Genomic DNA, 18,045 nt, shown 5'->3' with positions numbered 1-18,045 from the left:
CAGCAGCAGAAGCAGCAGCGCCTCTTGCCCAGATGACGGGTGGACAGAGGCCAGCTGGAAAAGGGGTGGTCTCTTTCTTCCCCCTCTCGCTCCCCCTCTCCCTCTATCTCTGCTGATTTCTCGGCCGGATTTAGGGGGGGTCTGCGGGGAAAGGAAAAAAATAATAGCGAGATTGAAGGAACTGATAGGCGATCGCGCTGTGCCTTGGACGAAAAAAAAAGTATATATGAAAGAGTAACGCTGCGGAAGAGATTGCGGGGCGGGGGGCAGGCTTTTGCGCTTCCTCTCCTTGCCGGATTAGGCAGCGGGATGGTCCCCAGGTGGGGGGCAGAGGAGGAAGCGGAGCGGCGCTGAGCGGAGCCTCCGCGAGCTGCGCGGCGCAGGGAGAGAGGGGGCCGGACCAGGGCCGGGGCCGGGGCTGGGTCGGTCCATCCCGCCTAGTGCCTGGCTCCGGCGGAAAGCAGAGGAGCCATTGCGCAAGGGACCGTGAGGAGGGATGCGCAGGGCGCTGCCGCCGCCCCGCCGCCGCCCGCCGCGCTGAGGAGGTGCCCGGAGGACAGCGGCTCCCACCGCCCCCTCCCCCCCTCCCCCTTCAGGGCACCCCCCGCCCCGGTACCCACCCCGCCCGGCTCCCCCCCTTCCCTCCCAGCCTCACCCCACCCTGCCCCATTCCCCTCCCTCCGCCAGATGACCACCGAGAGCGGGCAGCAGCGGCTGGAGCCCCCCGTCCCTCTCCGCTCCTGCAGCCCGGCTCCCGGAGCTCTCCAGATGAGCCGGCCGCCCTCCTCCGCCCTGGAGACCTCCACCTCCTCTTCCTCCACCTCCACCTCCTCCTCCTCCTCTTCGGCGGCGGCGGCGTCCTCCAAGAGCAAGAAGGCCAGCTCGGGGCTGCGGCGGCCCGAGAAGCCCCCCTACTCCTACATCGCCCTCATCGTCATGGCCATCCAGAGCTCGCCCTCCAAGCGCCTAACCCTCAGCGAGATCTACCAGTTCCTGCAGGCCCGCTTCCCGTTCTTTCGCGGCTCCTACCAGGGCTGGAAGAACTCCGTGCGCCACAACCTCTCTCTCAACGAGTGCTTCATCAAGCTGCCCAAGGGCCTGGGCCGCCCGGGCAAGGGCCACTACTGGACCATCGACCCGGCCAGCGAGTTCATGTTCGAGGAGGGCTCCTTCCGACGGCGGCCCCGCGGCTTCAGGAGGAAATGCCAGGCGCTGAAGCCCATGTACCGCATGATGAACGGGCTGGGCTTCGGCGCCTCCATCCTCCCGCAGGGCTTCGACTTCCAGGCGCCCCCCGCCTCCCTCGCCTGCCACTCCAACGGCTACAACCTCGACATGATGCCCAACGCCATGGCCAGCGGCTACGAGGGACTCAGCGGCGGCCACCACGTCCCGCACATGTCTCCCAACCCCGGCTCGACCTACATGGCCAGCTGCCCGGTGACTGCCAACGGGGACTACGGCCCCGACAGCAGCAGCAGCCCCGTGCCCTCCTCGCCGGCCATGGCGAGCGCCATCGAGTGCCACTCGCCTTACACGAGCCCTTCGGCTCACTGGACAGCCTCGGGGGCCTCGCCCTACATAAAGCAGCAGGGTCTCCCCGCCGCCAACGCCGCCTCCTCCGGCATCCACTCCAGCGTGCCCTCCTACTCCCTGGAGCAGGGATACCTGCACCAGAGCCCCCGCGACGACCTCTCAGGTAGGGGCGCGGAGGGGCGGCGGGGGCGGCGGGGAGCGCGGCGCCGGAGGGGGCTCTCGCCGGCGACAAAGGTTTCTCGCGGGGTAACCCCGGACCGCCACGGTGTCGGAAAAAAAGAGGTGCATTGTCTGCGAGAGGGAAAAAAATACGCGTGGGTTGGAGCTGCTCTGTTTCGGGACAGGGGGGCTGTTTGAGGGGAGCGGCTGCGGGCACGGCTGCGAGCATCCCTCCCGCTTGCCCTGTGCCAACAAGAAGCGCTCCGGGGAAAGCCTGGCTTCGTCCCGGCTCCGTCCCGGTTCGCGCGACCCCCTCCCGGTGCCGGGGACATGTGCGCGCCGCGGTGGCAGCGGGGTTGGCCCCTCCGCGCCGTGCTGCGGCTCCACTTCGCGGGGAGCGCCGCCGGGCATCGCCGCCGCCTCGGTAAACCGCGCTCCGCGGAGACGCGCCGCGGGAGTAACCAAATAAAGGCGTCAAATATTATACTCTAAACCCTACCGGGGGGGAAAAAAAAGCCAAAGAATTAAAAAGAAAATTAAAAAAAGCCCTGACACCAAACCACCCGCTTATCTTTGCTAGAAAGATTAAAGCAGATCGAGTATAATTCTACAACCGGAGGGAAAGAGTTTTCTGGTCGCTGTCTCCCACCCCCTCACCCCCTCCCCGGCCGGTGATTACAGACAATGTCTGCTCAGAAAAATCCGAGCACAAAAATGGGTAAAAGATGTTGGGCTCTTACGGGGAATTTTTCCAAATAGCCCTTTTAAACGTGGGTCCCAGAGGTTAAGCAAACAAAGACAGTCTGGGCTGGACCACACCGAAGAGGATTTTAGCCTGACTTAACCCCTATGAGAGCGGGGTCTTGTTCAATTTTATGGGAATTTCAACAAGTAACAAATACAGGCGACCCTCAGCTCTGGGTCCCCTCCCGCCCCCTCCCTGGGCTCCTGTCAATCATTCTCCTGTCCTTCTGCGAGCGCCGCAGCCTGCCCTGGCCTCCCCACAGCCCGCTGTCGCCGCGGGGAGGGCAGCGCCAGGCAAGTCGCTTTGCCGTCACCGCAGAAGGGACGTGAGATGTCAGGGGACAACAAGCGGTTGCAAACTTTTCTCCCTTAAAAACAAAAAGAGGCAAACCCCTAAAGAGCCCTGATGTGCCTTCTGGACAGAGGCGCTGCAAGGCGGGTCGCCGTCTCACCGGCCTGTCCGCGCAGGGGAGAGAGCGGACGGGGTGCGTCCCCAGCTGGGCTCCCCTGTGCCCACAGGGTTCTGCTGCTGAGGTTTAAACCAACTTTTCGGAGCTGTAGGGCGTCCTTCCACGTGCTTTTTAGAGCCGGGGCGAGAGGCCGGCGGGTTCACAAGGGCATCCCCCGCCGAACTACGTACCTTCTCCGTTAGGAATTTCTGCTTTGGTTTGTTGTTTTTGCCTGGATTTTTGTTTTCTTTTCTTTTTCTTTCTTTGGATCTTTTCCCCCTCTGTTTGTTTTACTATTTGCGTCCGCACAGTTCGCCACGCAGGGCCCATGGGGCCATGCGTGGTGCAGGAGTGGGACTGGCCCGGGAAGCGGGGCTGGGAGGCAGCTGCCCCCTCCTCCTGCCAGACACCTGAGGTAAGAGAGCTGATTCCTGGAAGAGAAATTTTCATCCAGAAACAGCCCAAGAATACCTCCACAAAACAAAAAGCAGAGGGAGAGAGAGCAAAGGTTCTGGTCCTCCCGGAGCTCCACTGTGGTTTCCGAGGCCGGACGGTTTAAATCCGAATTGTTTCTGTTCAAGGACGGATACAGACTCATACGAACCCCTGGACGCTGTCTTAATGTCGACCACCAGCGTCCGTTTCCAGAAGCTCAGATTTAATGCCATCACTTTGCAAAACGGTGTTTCTCCGCTTATTTGCTACAACTTCAGTATTTCTACAACTTCAGTATGGGCCCAAGACTTTAGTGCAAACCATAAGCAGTCCTTGATTAACTGAACAAAAAAATCAAACCAAATTATTTTTCTTTTTTTTTTTTTTTTTAGCGGATCCAATCCTTATGTGTGCATGATATGTAAAATCTTTGTGGCACAAATATTTCAGAAGAGTGAAAGGAGATGGGGGAAAAGGATCTGAGCTCTTCTTTTTGTACTTATAATCAGCAATAATCTTTCTCCTGCTGTCCCCGCGAAAGCAGTAGCAAGTGAAATTCGCCTTTCCCTTTCTCTTAGTCAAATGCAAAGCAAATTCGGTGGCTAATCTCTGTTGGTCGGTCAATAATTCTCTACCCATGACAGCGTCAGGGAGGACTTAAAACCGTGAATTTATATCAGACCCAAGAATAAGAGAGGTAAAAATTGGAAACAGGAGGCTTGGTTCTGCTAAAAGGATTTTGAAGCTGGGGGGCGGGGGGAGCCGGATTTTTTTCGCAGACTATTAAATCCTGCTAAATGATTGAATCAGGATTGTAATAAAGTGCCCCAGTTTATGGTGAGCATACCAGCAGGGTTATTAGAAAGCCGAGGAAATCCAGCGAAATAATCACTTTTATAAAGTGAGCTCTGCGGGGTGAAGGAGGGGACAACGCCGGAGGAGAACGGGCTGTGCGCGCCGCCGGCCGACGCTGCCAAAGGGTTCGGCTCCGCCATCCTGAGGAAAACCGGGGACGTTTCCCTCCTGTTTCTTTTTCTTTCCTTTTTTCCCCCCCTACACCCTCACTCTCCTGCTCTTTCTTTGGCTCGTTTGGTTTTTTTTTTCTCTCCTCGCTTTTTTTTTTTTTTTCCTTGACCCTCGGTCATATTTGACAGGATCCCGCTAGCCGAGTTTGACATCCACAAGCCAAACCAAAACCCTCTCTGGCTCTACCCTGCGGGCCTTGCTCGAGCAGTGCTCCCCTTCCCGCCGGATCCAGTAGGAACCCTGCCAGACCAAAGATCCCAGCACCGTCCTCCGGCTCGGTGTTGGGGGTGGGGTGACGTCTCCCCTGCGGCCCCCCAAAGGCTGCCTTAGGCTGTGGGAAATTACAATGGGAATTTGCGAGGTCATTTGCATGTCGGTGCCACGGATGTACTTGGCTTGTTGTTGTTGATGAACCGTAGGGTGTATCTTGTGTTTATGAAAGCACACGCGCGAAAAGGCGTGAACGCTCTTACACACACATACACATAAATAAATACATACTGTATCAACACACAAACGGATCCTGACTGGAATTCAACCTGCAGCCGCTCAAGTCAGAAGCAAAATCCTCCCAGGAATGGGGTAGGGAGCGGGAAGAGCGAGGAAAGATGAGAATCGGGTTCAAATGGCTGTGATGCGCGCAGGAAAACACGCAAGTGGCATCGCCCCCTCTTTCCCTCTCACACACACACGCACAAAACACACACTCCCTCATCTACCCCCAGGCGGAGGCTAAACTACCCCTCCACGCTGATAAGTCCCGAGGCAGAGGGCAGACAGACAGCCGTGCGTGTGTGCCCACGCAGGAGGGATGCCCAGAGATGCCCGCGAGGCCGGGATGCGGCCGGGCACGTGTCCGTGGGCATCCACCTCCGCTTGCCTTCCTCTCCTCAGCCTGCGTGCCGCACGGCTCTGTGGCCTAGAACCTCCCCGCAGAGCGGGCTCGGGGGCTCCGACGGGCACGGCTGCAGCTCCGAGCGGACCTGCAGGCGATGGGGGGCTCCGGGGAAGCTGCCCTGCAGCAGGTCAGGCTCTGCCTCTGGGGGAGCGTCCAATTCCTCTGCCAGGAAAGCCAAAGATGAGTTACCTAACCTTGGTAACTCCTGGGGGAGCCGAGGCCGGGGGTGAGGGAGCGGTGTGCCAGCTCTGTGCAGGCAGCCTCTCCTCCCTGCGAGTGAGGGAGGAAGGACTGCTCCACCCGGGCAAAGCTCTCCGACTTCTGAGCAGCTCTTGTTATTTCCTTCTCTTGCAGTGGGACTGCCTCGCTACCAGCACCATCCCTCCCCGGTGTGTGACAGGAAAGATTTTGTCCTCAATTTTAATGGCATTTCTTCGTTTCACCCGTCCGCTAGTGGATCTTACTACCACCATCACCACCACCAAAGCGTCTGTCAAGACATCAAGCCCTGCGTGATGTGAAGGCCGCGCCCCAACAGAGACAATCAGGTGTCACTGAGCAGAGCCGAGGCGTAGACGGACCCACGCAGATTAAATATAATGTGCACTCTGATAGCATTGGTAGTACACGAGTCACTTAGCAAATTTGCCTAAGGAAGCAGTGTTTTCGGTCCCACTCCACCCCCTGAAGGACACGTACAGCCGATATAGTGCTCCAAAGGTCTTACTAAAAGAAAAATGCCTTGCGTGATGTTTTGGCTTAGGGGGCACCTAGGTGTCCTTATGCCGAGTCTGACCACCTTAATCACAAACCGCCTTTCTGCAGCCTCCTAAAGAACCGAGCTTTGGGAAAGGGAACAATTCGACATATTCTTATACGAGAAAGTGTCTTTGCATAAGAAAAGTAAATGTCTCCGCACCTGCGAGGACTCCCCCTTCTGTTACTGCGTTAGCGGGAAATGTACATTTTTATTGTGTTCTCTCCCCGAGCCCCACCAAGGACACTTTGTATGGACTTCAGCACCGACCAATTGATATTATTAAAACAGTATTGTTTAGCCCTTTCGTGTATAGACTGTAAGAAAAGTTCAATTTTTTTCCAGTATTGCAGCAATGCAACGTTTTTTTTTTTATTTTTACAAAAGTTGTTTTCTACCACAATATTTTTTAAAAAATTATTTTAAATAAATCTCGTGTATACTCACACACTATTGCTTTAAAAGGAGAATATATTTGCACTTATGTATACTTTTTACAGTTTGCCAAAATATTTTGATGTAAAAAATTTTTTCCAATAAAATGTATATAACGACTATCACTAGACAGGTGTTTCTTTTCCCTTGGCTTCTTCTGAGAAAACTCTTCCACCTCGGCATCCGAGAGAGTTAAGGATGCAACCCCAAATCCTCCACTCACTGCAGACGGAGGAGGGCAGCGAGAGGTTGACCCGAGCAGGCGGGTGCCATGCTCTCTGGGCTGCATCTCCCGCCGTCACCCACTTTCCACCCTGCTTTCCACCGCTGCTGGATAGACTTTGGAATAACCGAGGCAGAGGACGCAAAAGCAGGAGGGTCGGGACTGCATGATCCTCTTCTGGAGGGTGACTCCCGGTCTGAAACGCCCTCCCCGCTCTTTGGGGATGCGTCTGGGTGTCCCCGTGTCCCCTTTCCCCATAGCGCTCTCGGAGTCCCTTGGTGCCCGAGGGGACTTTGCCACGTGTGGGGGCAGGAGCCCCTGTGCCGTGCGGGCTTGGACCCGAGAGGGAATGTCACGGGGGGCGGCGATAAAACCGTGGCTGGGTAAGGCCTGGGGCAAGCCCCGACCAAAGGTGAGGGCAGCGAACCGGGCCGGAAGGGAGAAAAATTGAAAAAAAAAAGTTTAAAAGAAAACAAAAAGGAGCCCCCCAAGAACCCCAAGCAAGGCGATCCCTGTCCCCACGGTGCCCCGTGGATGGCGAGCGGCCAAGAGTCGGAGCCGGGCGCCAGGAGCTGCTCGTCTGGGCATCCTGCAGAGCCCGGGGCCGCGCCAGCCCCACGGCCGGGGATGCGCTCCGAACCCGCCCCGCAGGGCCCTGCCCGGGGCAGCTCGGCACGGCCACCACCCCCCGCGCAGCCCGTCCGTCGGACGGGGACACAGAATCGTCCCCGTACCTCAACGCGCACCGACCCCGACTCTGCCCAGCGCCGCGCCCGAGCGCTGAAAAAGGGGAGAGAGTTTCAGCAAAATGTTCTGTGCGTGTGGGCGCACGTATAAGTGTAGATACACACACACCCACGCACACCCACGCACACATATATATATATATGCGTGCACACACACACCCCCACAGCCATATATATATATATATAAATTATATCTATGTAATTATACATAGACATAAAACTCTTCATCTTTAAAACACATATTTATGCTCAGACATGCCCTTTTCTTCCCTGAGCTTCTCAGGGCCTGTGATAAATTATAAAGTCAGTTTCAGCGTTTGCTCCGACCACAGTGCTGTGTTTACATTCTTTCCGAGGCAAGCCTGCATGGTCGTAATTTATATCCTAAACACTTGAACGTAACTTGTTTACACAGGAATGACAGGACCTCAAAGAGAAAAAAACTGCCTTTCCCTGCCGGGGCCGGGCGCGGGGCTCCAGTGCCCTCCAGCGGCCCCGGCCCGCAGCGCGCCCGGCTCCGGCCGCCCCGCCGCTCCGCCGCTTCGCGCAACGCTGCCGCAGAGAATGTTTTTTTAATTATTATTATCATTATTATTATTTCCCCCACCTTCTGAGCGCTGTTGTATACCAGAAGATGTGAGTAACGCTCCCAGCGGCTGGTCTCCTAAGAGAGGGGAATGATTTGCTCGGGCATCTTTCGGTTTTTTGACTTCTGTGCTCTCCCTTGGCGATTTAAGACTATTAAGGTTCCCTTTTCCCCGTTAAAGCCTCTCAAACAAAGGACGTTTCAGAAGCTGTACTCTTTAGACATCAGTATGTTTCTGGGTGCTGCCAGTAAAACTAGCTCAAACTCCTTCTTCTGAATTTAAGAGTGACTTAAATGACAGGGAGGAAAAAAGTGGGCAGTTTTTTAAGTTAATTTGATCTGATTTTGTTTTGATATTTGATTTTATTGCAGTACCTTCTACCCTAGGAATTCAACCCTTGTTTAGTCTAAAGAACTCCAGTGGCTGCAAAGCCAGTGAGAGTCATGACCAAGAGCTATGTCCCTCTGAGGACAAGGTATTTACGTTTTAGCCATACGGTTAAAAATTCCCTGCATCTTTTAACATTTGTTAACAGCCATTGAACATACCCAAATACTTCACATTTCAGAAAGAGAAATTCTCTGTTAGATACCGAGCACACTGAGGCTTCTAATCACAGCAGCATTGACACAGTACTCAGCTCTGAGATTCGTGGGGACTTACAGTGTCAGAGAAAGTGCCAGAGAAAGCTGAAATTTCTGGCATTAGAAAAAAACCCAAAATCTAGCTGTGTCAATTTAGTCTCAGCATTGTGAAAGAGTCCAGGAAGGCAGACCCAAAACTGAGCATGCATTTGCTGGTCTGTAGGGAGACCTGTGGCTGCTATGCTAAAGTGAGCACCCGTGGGTATAAAACGTGGGAAGGTCTGTGTCTCTCCATTACTGCTCTTTTCTTTGAAAATAGTCTATTCTCTTCCTCTTTTTCTCTTAATTCCTTGCCTGCTAACATGTCTCTGACTACTTTGTTTCCTATGTTCTGATTGTAAGGAGTTACAAGATGCTTTTTTCCCCCTTTACCAGTGTTATAACCCAAGTAGCACCCAACAACAGTCTCACACCTCCGCTGTGTCAGAAAAAAAAGTCACTGCTGACTTTCAGCCTAGGACTTCAGCCCTCACAGTGACTTTGTCCTTTCAGGTGGGCTCAAAAGAGGATGTGAGCAGAGAACTTCTAGGTACTCTTCTGGTCTATCCTAGAGAACAGCTTGTGTATCCAGAAAGCTTCATGAGCTTTTCCAACCAGATCAGTCGGTCTAATGCATTAGTAATGCAAACCGTGCCTCCCTAATGACCCCGGACCGCCACAGCTACAAGAAAGCTACAACTAAATTACAAATAGTTAGTCATGTAGACTGATGGCACAGCTCACATTTGGTGAGGTGCTGAGGTAAATGGATTGAACATAGACTAATCCAAACATTTCCATTATTAGAACACGCTAGGCAGAGTCTCCGTGGGATGGGAATGAAATCACGCTGGAGCGCCTCAAACAGTTTGCGTGTGATCCGCTATAATCTTACATATATATTTTCTCCATTCTCTGGTTTCATCACAGTCTTACTGCCTCAGTGGAGGGATTTTGCTTGTGAGGGTGTTTATATTACACAGAAAAAAACCCCACTCAACCACTTGAAAGCTGGGATCATTTGAGTAATCATTTTAACTTTGGCAAAATTAGCCAAATGCTGAGATATCTTATGTGGGATGTTGAATTTCTAGCCGTCAGTGGACCAAAGCGTTCTATAAAACAATGAGTTTATCAATCCCATTAAATCTTCTTGCCCATTATTCTATTAAGACCAACAGCAGATGAACGTCTTGCTGTGTTTTAGCTCAGCTGGCAAAATACCTTTAGCCAACACAATATTTTCAGTTTAGTGTGACAGTTTTAGCCTGCTTTGGAGGCAAAGAAAAGTAAAGATTTTTTTTTTTTTAACTCAATAACAATAAGCCTGATTTTATTGAACTAGAAAGATTTGCTCATAACATATACATGAGGTAATATTTAAATAAGACTGTTCAATAAAATGCTAGGTATGTCACTTAAAGAAAGCAAGGTGCTGTTTTCAATTATAATTTTAATATACCTGAGCACGTGAGTACTCCCATTAAAGTCAATGGGATTATGCAGATGCTTAGAGTTAAAAGTGCTTTGCTGAAGAAGGATGATGGGACTAGAATTAAACACTACAGGTTCCTCCTATGTGCTGCAGCTGAGGTCTGTATAAGAAAAGGAGTAGAATATACCTGATTCATATACAGGATGAAAATTAATTCAAAACATACTCCAGCTTTGAATAGAGATGTATTCTACAAAACCTGCTGGCATTAATCTGCATGAAATACTGCCTTAGCTAATAAGAACACCCGGGCTTTATTTATATATTGAGCCATTTGATAGATATAAATGAAGAAAGAGGTAAATAGAAGCCAACATATTTTTGAATAAAAGCCCAGAGGTTCTTTTAGAGTTCAATGATCTTTGTGTCTAGATTATAAAGAATTCAGAGCAGCTTCATGTGACTTGCCAACTACTGAATAGAGCTCCAAAACATCTGTAATATTAAACAACTTCAAGCCTCCTTTTTATGCTTGTTTTCATCCAGCAGTGATTTATAGAAATCTATTGGCTTCTCCACTGGTCTTTTCTAAAAAGAAATATGCAGGGAGGAGGAGGAGGTTTTAAAATATGTTGGGACACCGCTACCAAACTGCAACTGGAAATTAGAGATATTTTAACAGTGGCTTTAGATTTATTTGGAGATTATGGAGAAATGCTAACTGCATTACATTTATTATTTTAGGCACTGGAAAATTTATTTGTGGTGGTGTGCAAAGTACAACTGAGTTTACAGGTAATTTGATGTTTTTAGGGGAATTCGAAGAGACTGCGCTGCTTTTGAAGAACAAGATTTCTTGGACTGGATCCCCACTGGTAACATTTTCCTTGCAGTAGAGTTGCAGCCCATTAATTCTTACTGTCCAAATATAGGTAGCATTAGTTTAAATTAGAAGTTTTATAACTGATTTAGTTGAGCTACTGAAATCCCTTATGTACACAATCTTATCTCATTTTCAGAGATCCTCTTTGGATTGGTTTATACCTGTCCCGATTAACATAGACCAAACACATTTTACTTGATGAAAAATCTCTCTAACTAGTTTAAAATTATTCTTTGAGACAGTGTCTCATGCACAACAATTTTCTGATATGATGAAAAGTGTGATTTAGTTCAAACTGCATAACTGGTGTTTATGGACACTCCATTACTTTAATCCCTCTTTTAGACATGTACAGCTGCAAGCTGCGCCAATACGACCAACTTTAAAGTGGTATCAGCTGCCCAAAGCTGATTGAAACTAAACAAGGCAGTGCCTGTGACTAGGTACCCTTGTGTTAAAGGGCTGCAGCTTTTCCCTATGAAATAGCTGAATGTTAGAAACTGATCTAAAGCATGATCAATACTATAATTTTCTGGACAATCTTACTCATGGAATCAAGACCTTAAAATCAGGCCTTGGGCATTCTTGAATTCATTTGGGTTGGTTTTTTTGGGGGGGGGACGGAGGGTTGTTTAATTTTTTAAATCTGGATGCTTCCTTGCCAGAGATTTGTCGACCAATGGTGGCTTGCAGAGCATTTTCTTGTGGCTTAGAGAAAGTTATTTGGCTACAGGATGGTGCTTCTCATTCTTTGTGCTGGAGAGAATATGAACAATCAGGTGGGGGAAGATGTAGTGAAGATTACAGTCAGCAACAGGATACACTCTTCTTTAAAAAAGGAATAAAGAGCCTTCAACAGGCTCAAATTAAAGATAAATTAAAATTGCAGAACACAGAAATGTTTCCAGGTTCTTCCACTTGTCTTTTGAAACTTGGTCTCGTAATGTCTGATGGTCTCTTGGCCATTAATGAAAGAGTTGTCCACCACAGAGGAAAAAGGGGCATCAGAAAAGCACTGAAGGGGTGTACCTTGATTCCAGGTGACTTAACAGGCAGGGCCATAATAGAGAGGGTGAAGATTCCAGGGCGTGATGTGAACGTTATCAAGTTGGGGCAATCATCAATAAAAAAGATTCAAGAATAGGAGTGACATCTGCAGCCAGGATAGGAAAATCTACTATGTCATAATGAATGGCAGAATTATTAGGTCCCTTAAAAACATATATCAAGCTCTACTCCTCATATCAAGTGCCACATCGTGCTTTGATTGCAGTGTGCCCCCTTTTCCTTTCTGAAGCAGAAAAAAAGCTGCCCTGGGAAGCGGGAACACTTCAGTACATCAGTGTGTTGGTTTTGCTTAGTGTGAGGCAGCAAGGATGAGTGGACAGGAAAAAAGCAATAGCTCAAGATAAGTGACCTCCAGTAAACAAACATAAGCTTGTTCCAGGGCAGCAGAGGAGCAGGGGGTAGGAGGATTCTGGCTTGACTACTCATTGAAGGTGTCCAGTGTAGTCTGAACAAGCACAACCAGAGGGCAGGACTCAGCCAAGTTGCTCAGCAGGCTCAGAGGCTCTGTCAATAAAGCAGTAGAAACTGTTTGGTGAAGCCTATCTTAGACACAGCACACGTGAAGCAGTCCAGCCTTGCTCAAGCATCCAGCAGCAGGCAGTATGGAGAGACATGCGGAGATGGTAGCTCTTCAAATTTCTTTTTTAAAAGCATTATTTCTTCTGTGGAAACCAACCAACAGTCTGAATTTCAGAAGACTATCCCTGGATACGAGCCATTTCAGGCTTTCTCAAAGATGGCACATGCTCAGCCCTGCCAACATCCCGGGAAGTGCAGCTGGCACGTTGCAGCCCATTGCAGCCTCCTGACAGTGAAGCCTGATCTAGCACTAAGAGAGGAAAGGACCACAGCTCTGTGCTTGCCTTCAGCTAGACCACAATGAGGATGAGGATGTGTCTCAGCTGGAGCACTTTATGCCTGATGTCAGTGTGTTTGTGATGGTAACTGGGGTCAATATCCAGGAAGGTGATGACAGCAACAAGAGTCTAATCTTTTGCTGCCCCCTTTCACCTTTCCATGCCTGTTGATTACCCAGAAGATTTCTGTGTCTGCAAATGAGCTTTATGTCAATCCTGGGACACAAACCTTGCTCCCATACTACTTCAGACAATGGCCTTTGTTACCAAAACTATGGGGGCAAGGAATGACTGTGAGTGATTCATACACCACTGTTTCTGTTCTAATATTATATCACCAGATATGCAGACCTCTGCAAGCCCTTGACATTTCCTCTGCTTTTTCCACTGATTTCCTCCTTATTGTTACTGATTAATTGCTTGCACTGCAGTCCTACTACGGAATCAGAGTTTAATGATACCCCTTGGTATAAGAAAAGACATCCACTTGTTTCCCAGATCTGAAGAACCAGGATTCCCAAATTTTTTTTTTTTACTGTAGCCTGCTGAGTCTGAATTCTGAGTCTCTAAGTTCCCACCTGTGAAAGGCAGTTTCCTCTAACTCAGTTTCTGAAGGAAGGGGTCAAGAGAGAAAATGGGCAGAACAGATTCATAGCAGCTCAGCATATCAGACCCACGGGAGATGTAGGGAAGAGCGAGAGAGGACAAACATTGGATTTAGCCCAGCAGGAGTGAGCTAGGTCTTCTACCAGTTATTGCTGTATTTGGTTAGATCCTTCTGGGCCCCATTCTTCAAACTTCAAGGGAAATATGATCAAATTTCCATGTTCTCATTGGGTAGAAGAGCATCTACTGTATGCAGCTGACGTTTGTCTGTGCCAGGAGATCTCTGTCCTCCTTTTCAAACACCACTGGTTGGGTTGGCTGCCTCCTCAGGGATGTATCTAAGAGAAGGACAGAAATACAGACATCTGAGTCTTCTCCACCTGCCCACAGTTGTTTCTGGCTTTAAGTACCCCCAGGGTGCCGAGGCAGGAGCCACACTCCAGGGGTGAGGAACAGAAAACAGATGGTCATATGAAACAGACCATCCCATCTAGGGGCATTTCAGGACATATTAATTAGTCAGGAGCATGAACCACAGCAAAACATGGCGCTCCTTCTATATGGAAAAGCCTTTGATGGTTGGCTAGTAATGGCTTAGAATGAGACAAATCCATAGTGCAGATAGGCTCCAAGTATGCCAGAAAGACCCATGTGCTGGCAAACATGCTGTTCAGCTTGTTCATTTCCTGTACACTGTTTGAAGCAGCCAGAGCCCTTTCTCACTATTTAGTCCTTTGAATGCAGAGTAAAATAAAAACAGAAGAAGAAACATGCAGCTAGCAAAAGTTCCAAGCTCAGCACTTTAGGAGGCGCTTGAGCACAGGGAGAGCAGAGGACCCCCCAGAGCTGGGAAAGCCCCCACTTATAGCATATGTTCTGCATAGTCTGCTCTGTGGAGATGTTAATAAATTTGTCTCTTGCCCACACAGCTGTCATTCACAAGGTCACTTTTTTCCACCAGAAAGAGGATTTGACAACTCTCTCACGTCCTTACAGACACAGGCAGTGGGTAGAAGCCTATAAAAAACCCATCTGTCCATGAAGTGCACATGCTTTCATGTTCTTTCAGGTGGACTCATGTCATTAAGAAAATGTAGCAAGTTCCTCAGCAGTCCAGTCTCAAAGCCCATGTGCTCTAGGAACTTCTATTTGAAAGGAGAACAGAAAATTGGTGGACTTTAAAAAGACCATTAACAGTATAACATCCCGTGCTCCTCGTGAAGTGTCTCTGGAGGGTGTGATCTACATCCTGAATGTTCTTCCTTGTTTTAAAAAGATAGTCATCACACATAATTTTGCCAGGGCATTCAGTTCCCAAGATATCCACTTGGCAGTCTAAGAACTTCCGATTGAACTCAGAATTTACTTATTTTCCAAGCCCATGGGTGAATTATGCACATACAGATATTAAGAATATATAAGATATTCTTTCATCCTGCTCAGCCCATTCCACCTCAGGTGCTTCGGGAGATGCAAGAAATTTTGCAGCAGGCAAGTCTGTATCCACACCAATCCCTCTTAGAGCGAGATTTGCACTCATATTTGAACTCAGCTCTTGGCCTCTCTAGCATCCTGTGCTGGGGGATACCAGAGGCAGCTAGTTAGGATTTTAAAGACACATTTCCTTCTGTGCATTTTGTCTGTTTATTTTGTCTTAGATGCCAAGACAGAAGCTCTCAATTCATGTTAATTACATTTTTATTGTTTTTAACTGATTTTAGCACATCTGCCCTCGTTCCCTTCCTGTGGCAGCTCAGCACCATCTTCAGATATCCTGCCCCCTGGTTTCTGACTGTGATACCTTTAATTTCCACATCACAGAAAATTAAAACTGCTTGGGCAGGAGACTGCATTTTTCCATGGCATCCATATTAATCCTAGCTGACAAAACTCCTTTTACAGAAAAAGTCACAACAGGCATCTGAGGGAGAGTGATGGGATCTCTCGGAGGTGTCTTTTTCAGAAGAACATGACTCAACCTCTGCATGCACTCTCTAAAAGAGCTCAGATGGCAGGCACAGGTGAAGATGTCTACTCTGTGGTTAAGGGAGATGAATCCTGGCCAAGACACCAAATCCTGAACAACAAGTAATAGACAAAATTGCACTGCTGGCTTCTAGTGTGACGCTGTGTAGTCCCCACCACTCTCCACAGGAAGCAGAAGTTTCTATCAAACTGCCTTCAGAAAGACCCAAGTCTTTTTTCAAAGCTCATATCAAGTGCTCCCTGACACATGAATATTTTGTCTGCCCCTTTACTGTATCTTTTTTTGCCTGTGCCTCCAACTTACCTCCATCTGCCATTCTGTTGGGACCTTGCCTGCTTTGCTGAAGTCGCACTGACATGCTGCCCCCCAGGGAAACACTGAGCCTTGACTAAAATAAATAATTTCATCAATTTCACATCCTTACTGCCATTCCCCTCTCCAGACTGCCAATAAATTTGTTAAACAGTACTAGACCTGGCACGTCCGAGCCAACATTTTTTCAGAGACAAAAATTTGCTATCTTTTTGTGTCAATTGCCTCCAATTTCTTAGATATCTTTCAGTTCATGGTTTCTCATCATGTGACAGCCTTAATTTCTTTAATAAACACTTAACCAAGATCTTATCAAAGCTCTTTAATAGAAGGATGTGGGGGGCTGGAATTTTGGTTTGGTGCTTTTTCTTTGTTTGGTTGCATCAAATTTTTTTTTGTATTTTTTGATACAACAATCAGGCTTGAAATTGCATATAGATGCAATTGAAAGATCAGTGTCCTGAGTGTATACATTGCTTTTCAGGCCTCTGGATAAGCTTCTCATCTTAGTTACACCAGTGCAAATCAAGAAAGCAAGCAAAAGCTTTGTTAGTTTGGGCTGATTACTTATGCATACTTATCCTAACTTAAAGAAAAACCTGCTATAAATATTTTGGAAATTTACAGTCTGATCAGATATTGTATTATAAATATAATAAGCTAGTATTTTCCATAACAATGTCATTTGTAAAATCACCTTGTCCAATGCACTGGAAACACTAAATACCAGTGTTTTGTTATTGAATGCACATGCTAATGCAGTAACAGTGATCTGAAGAATCCAGTAAGAAGAGATGAGAATGAGAAAGAAAACCAACAAAAATGAAGAACCCATAGAAAATTAAAAATGAAAATTTTTATGCGATATGCCACCCTGTCTTTCCTTGGTATTATTTCCCATACAGTGAAAAACACAGGAGGTGGGTAGGAGGAAGTGCACAGGAAATGAAATAAAGGAGGTTCTAAGGCTCCCCCCAAAAGAGTGAGCAATGCCCAGGGCATTGGGAGGCAGCTGATGATCCCAGCACTGGCCTGTTTGGCCCATGAGCTGGCATGCCACCAGCCCATCCGGACCCAGCGCTGACAGACATTCCAGACCAACACCATTTCCGACAGAAAGACAGAGAGCTGTGTCCTGCCTCTCCCAGCCCGAGAGCAGAGGTGCCAAGATGTCATGGAACTTGCCCAAAATTTGGGAGGGAAGAATGAAGCTTATGAAGCTTAAGTCACATTCAGGCGTGCAGGCCTTCTTTTGTTATCTTAACCCAGTTACTGAAGCAATGTGTTCCTGTTGATTTTTTAAACCCAGTTTTGTTTAGAAAAGGCCAAACTGCGTCACTGGATGGATGCATTGTCTGGTTACAGAGCTGCCAGGAGTGGGGAGCTCCCAGCCAGCTTCCAAAGCAGCTCAGCAACATGAGGAGACAAGGGGATTTGAAAACAGAGATCTAGTCTGAAAGGGATGGTCCCCAACTGAAATGAGGGAGAGCACAGGGAAGGGTGCCCAAGGAGAAGCTGCAGAGGCAAGGGAGAGCAGCAGGCACATTGGCCGTGGAGGGGCCGTCTTGATATTGGCACTCATCATAATCTGGGGCTGTGGCATGCTGATGTGAACAAGCATTTCACATCTGTCAGGGTTTTTTCCTCTTTCATTGGTGGTTCTACATTTTGCAGACCCAAAATTGCCAGGGAAATAGGTCTGGGGAAAGCATGACATCCCCTTGGTCCTGAGAGGCGCCACCAAGGAGACGTATCACTAATAATGTGTCTGGAAAACAGGAAAACCCAGAGGAATGACTATAGGAAGAGGATGGCTTTACAAAAAGCTAGCCTACATAGAAAGACTTTTGATCTATGGATGGGGAAACATATATGGGATTAGGTCTGGGAAACAGGCATGAATAAAGAAAAAGACAAAAGAGAAGTGGTCAGAGTCATTCTGATAGAGAAAGAGAATGAGAAACCCAAAGAAAGGAAAGCATTATGCAATGGGCAGGGTAGGACAGAAGGAATCTGGGGAGGCTGGAAGGACTGAATAAAATTATGATGCTGGGAAGGCCTTTCCAAATGAAAGAGGGAAGTTAGGATGGCTAACCTGCAGGAGGGGAAGTCCTTCCTGTTTGGTACACTGCAGGAGGGGAACAGCTGCCGAAACGCAGAAATGCATGCAATGAAAATGTATGAGGTCATGGGGAAAAGACAAATCTGCATGCAGGTGAAAATGATTGTTCATTTATCCTGGGTAGGCCATTTTCTGCTCATTTCTTTAGAGGTTTTAT

At 48.5% G+C, this 18,045-nt stretch overlaps 1 protein-coding gene across 1 annotated transcript; it reads left to right on the top strand.

Annotated features, from left to right (window-relative positions):
* Positions 1 to 525: 525 nt before the first annotated feature.
* FOXF2 (forkhead box F2) lies at positions 526 to 5,768 on the top strand (the record flags this gene model as incomplete). The annotated part of the gene is made up of 2 exons (XM_084222286.1): positions 526 to 1,699; positions 5,602 to 5,768. The coding sequence occupies exons 1-2, from the start codon at positions 688 to 690 to the stop codon at positions 5,766 to 5,768; spliced, it is 1,179 nt and encodes a 392-aa protein (XP_084078412.1). The 5' UTR covers positions 526 to 687.
* Between the last annotated feature and the right edge of the window lie 12,277 nt (positions 5,769 to 18,045).

Source organism: Fringilla coelebs (assembly GCF_963513975.1).
Source record: "Fringilla coelebs genome assembly, chromosome: 1".
Taxonomy (NCBI): Eukaryota; Metazoa; Chordata; class Aves; order Passeriformes; family Fringillidae; genus Fringilla; species Fringilla coelebs.
Note: the sequence above shows the minus strand (reverse complement) of the source record. Positions and strands in the feature narration are given on the sequence as shown.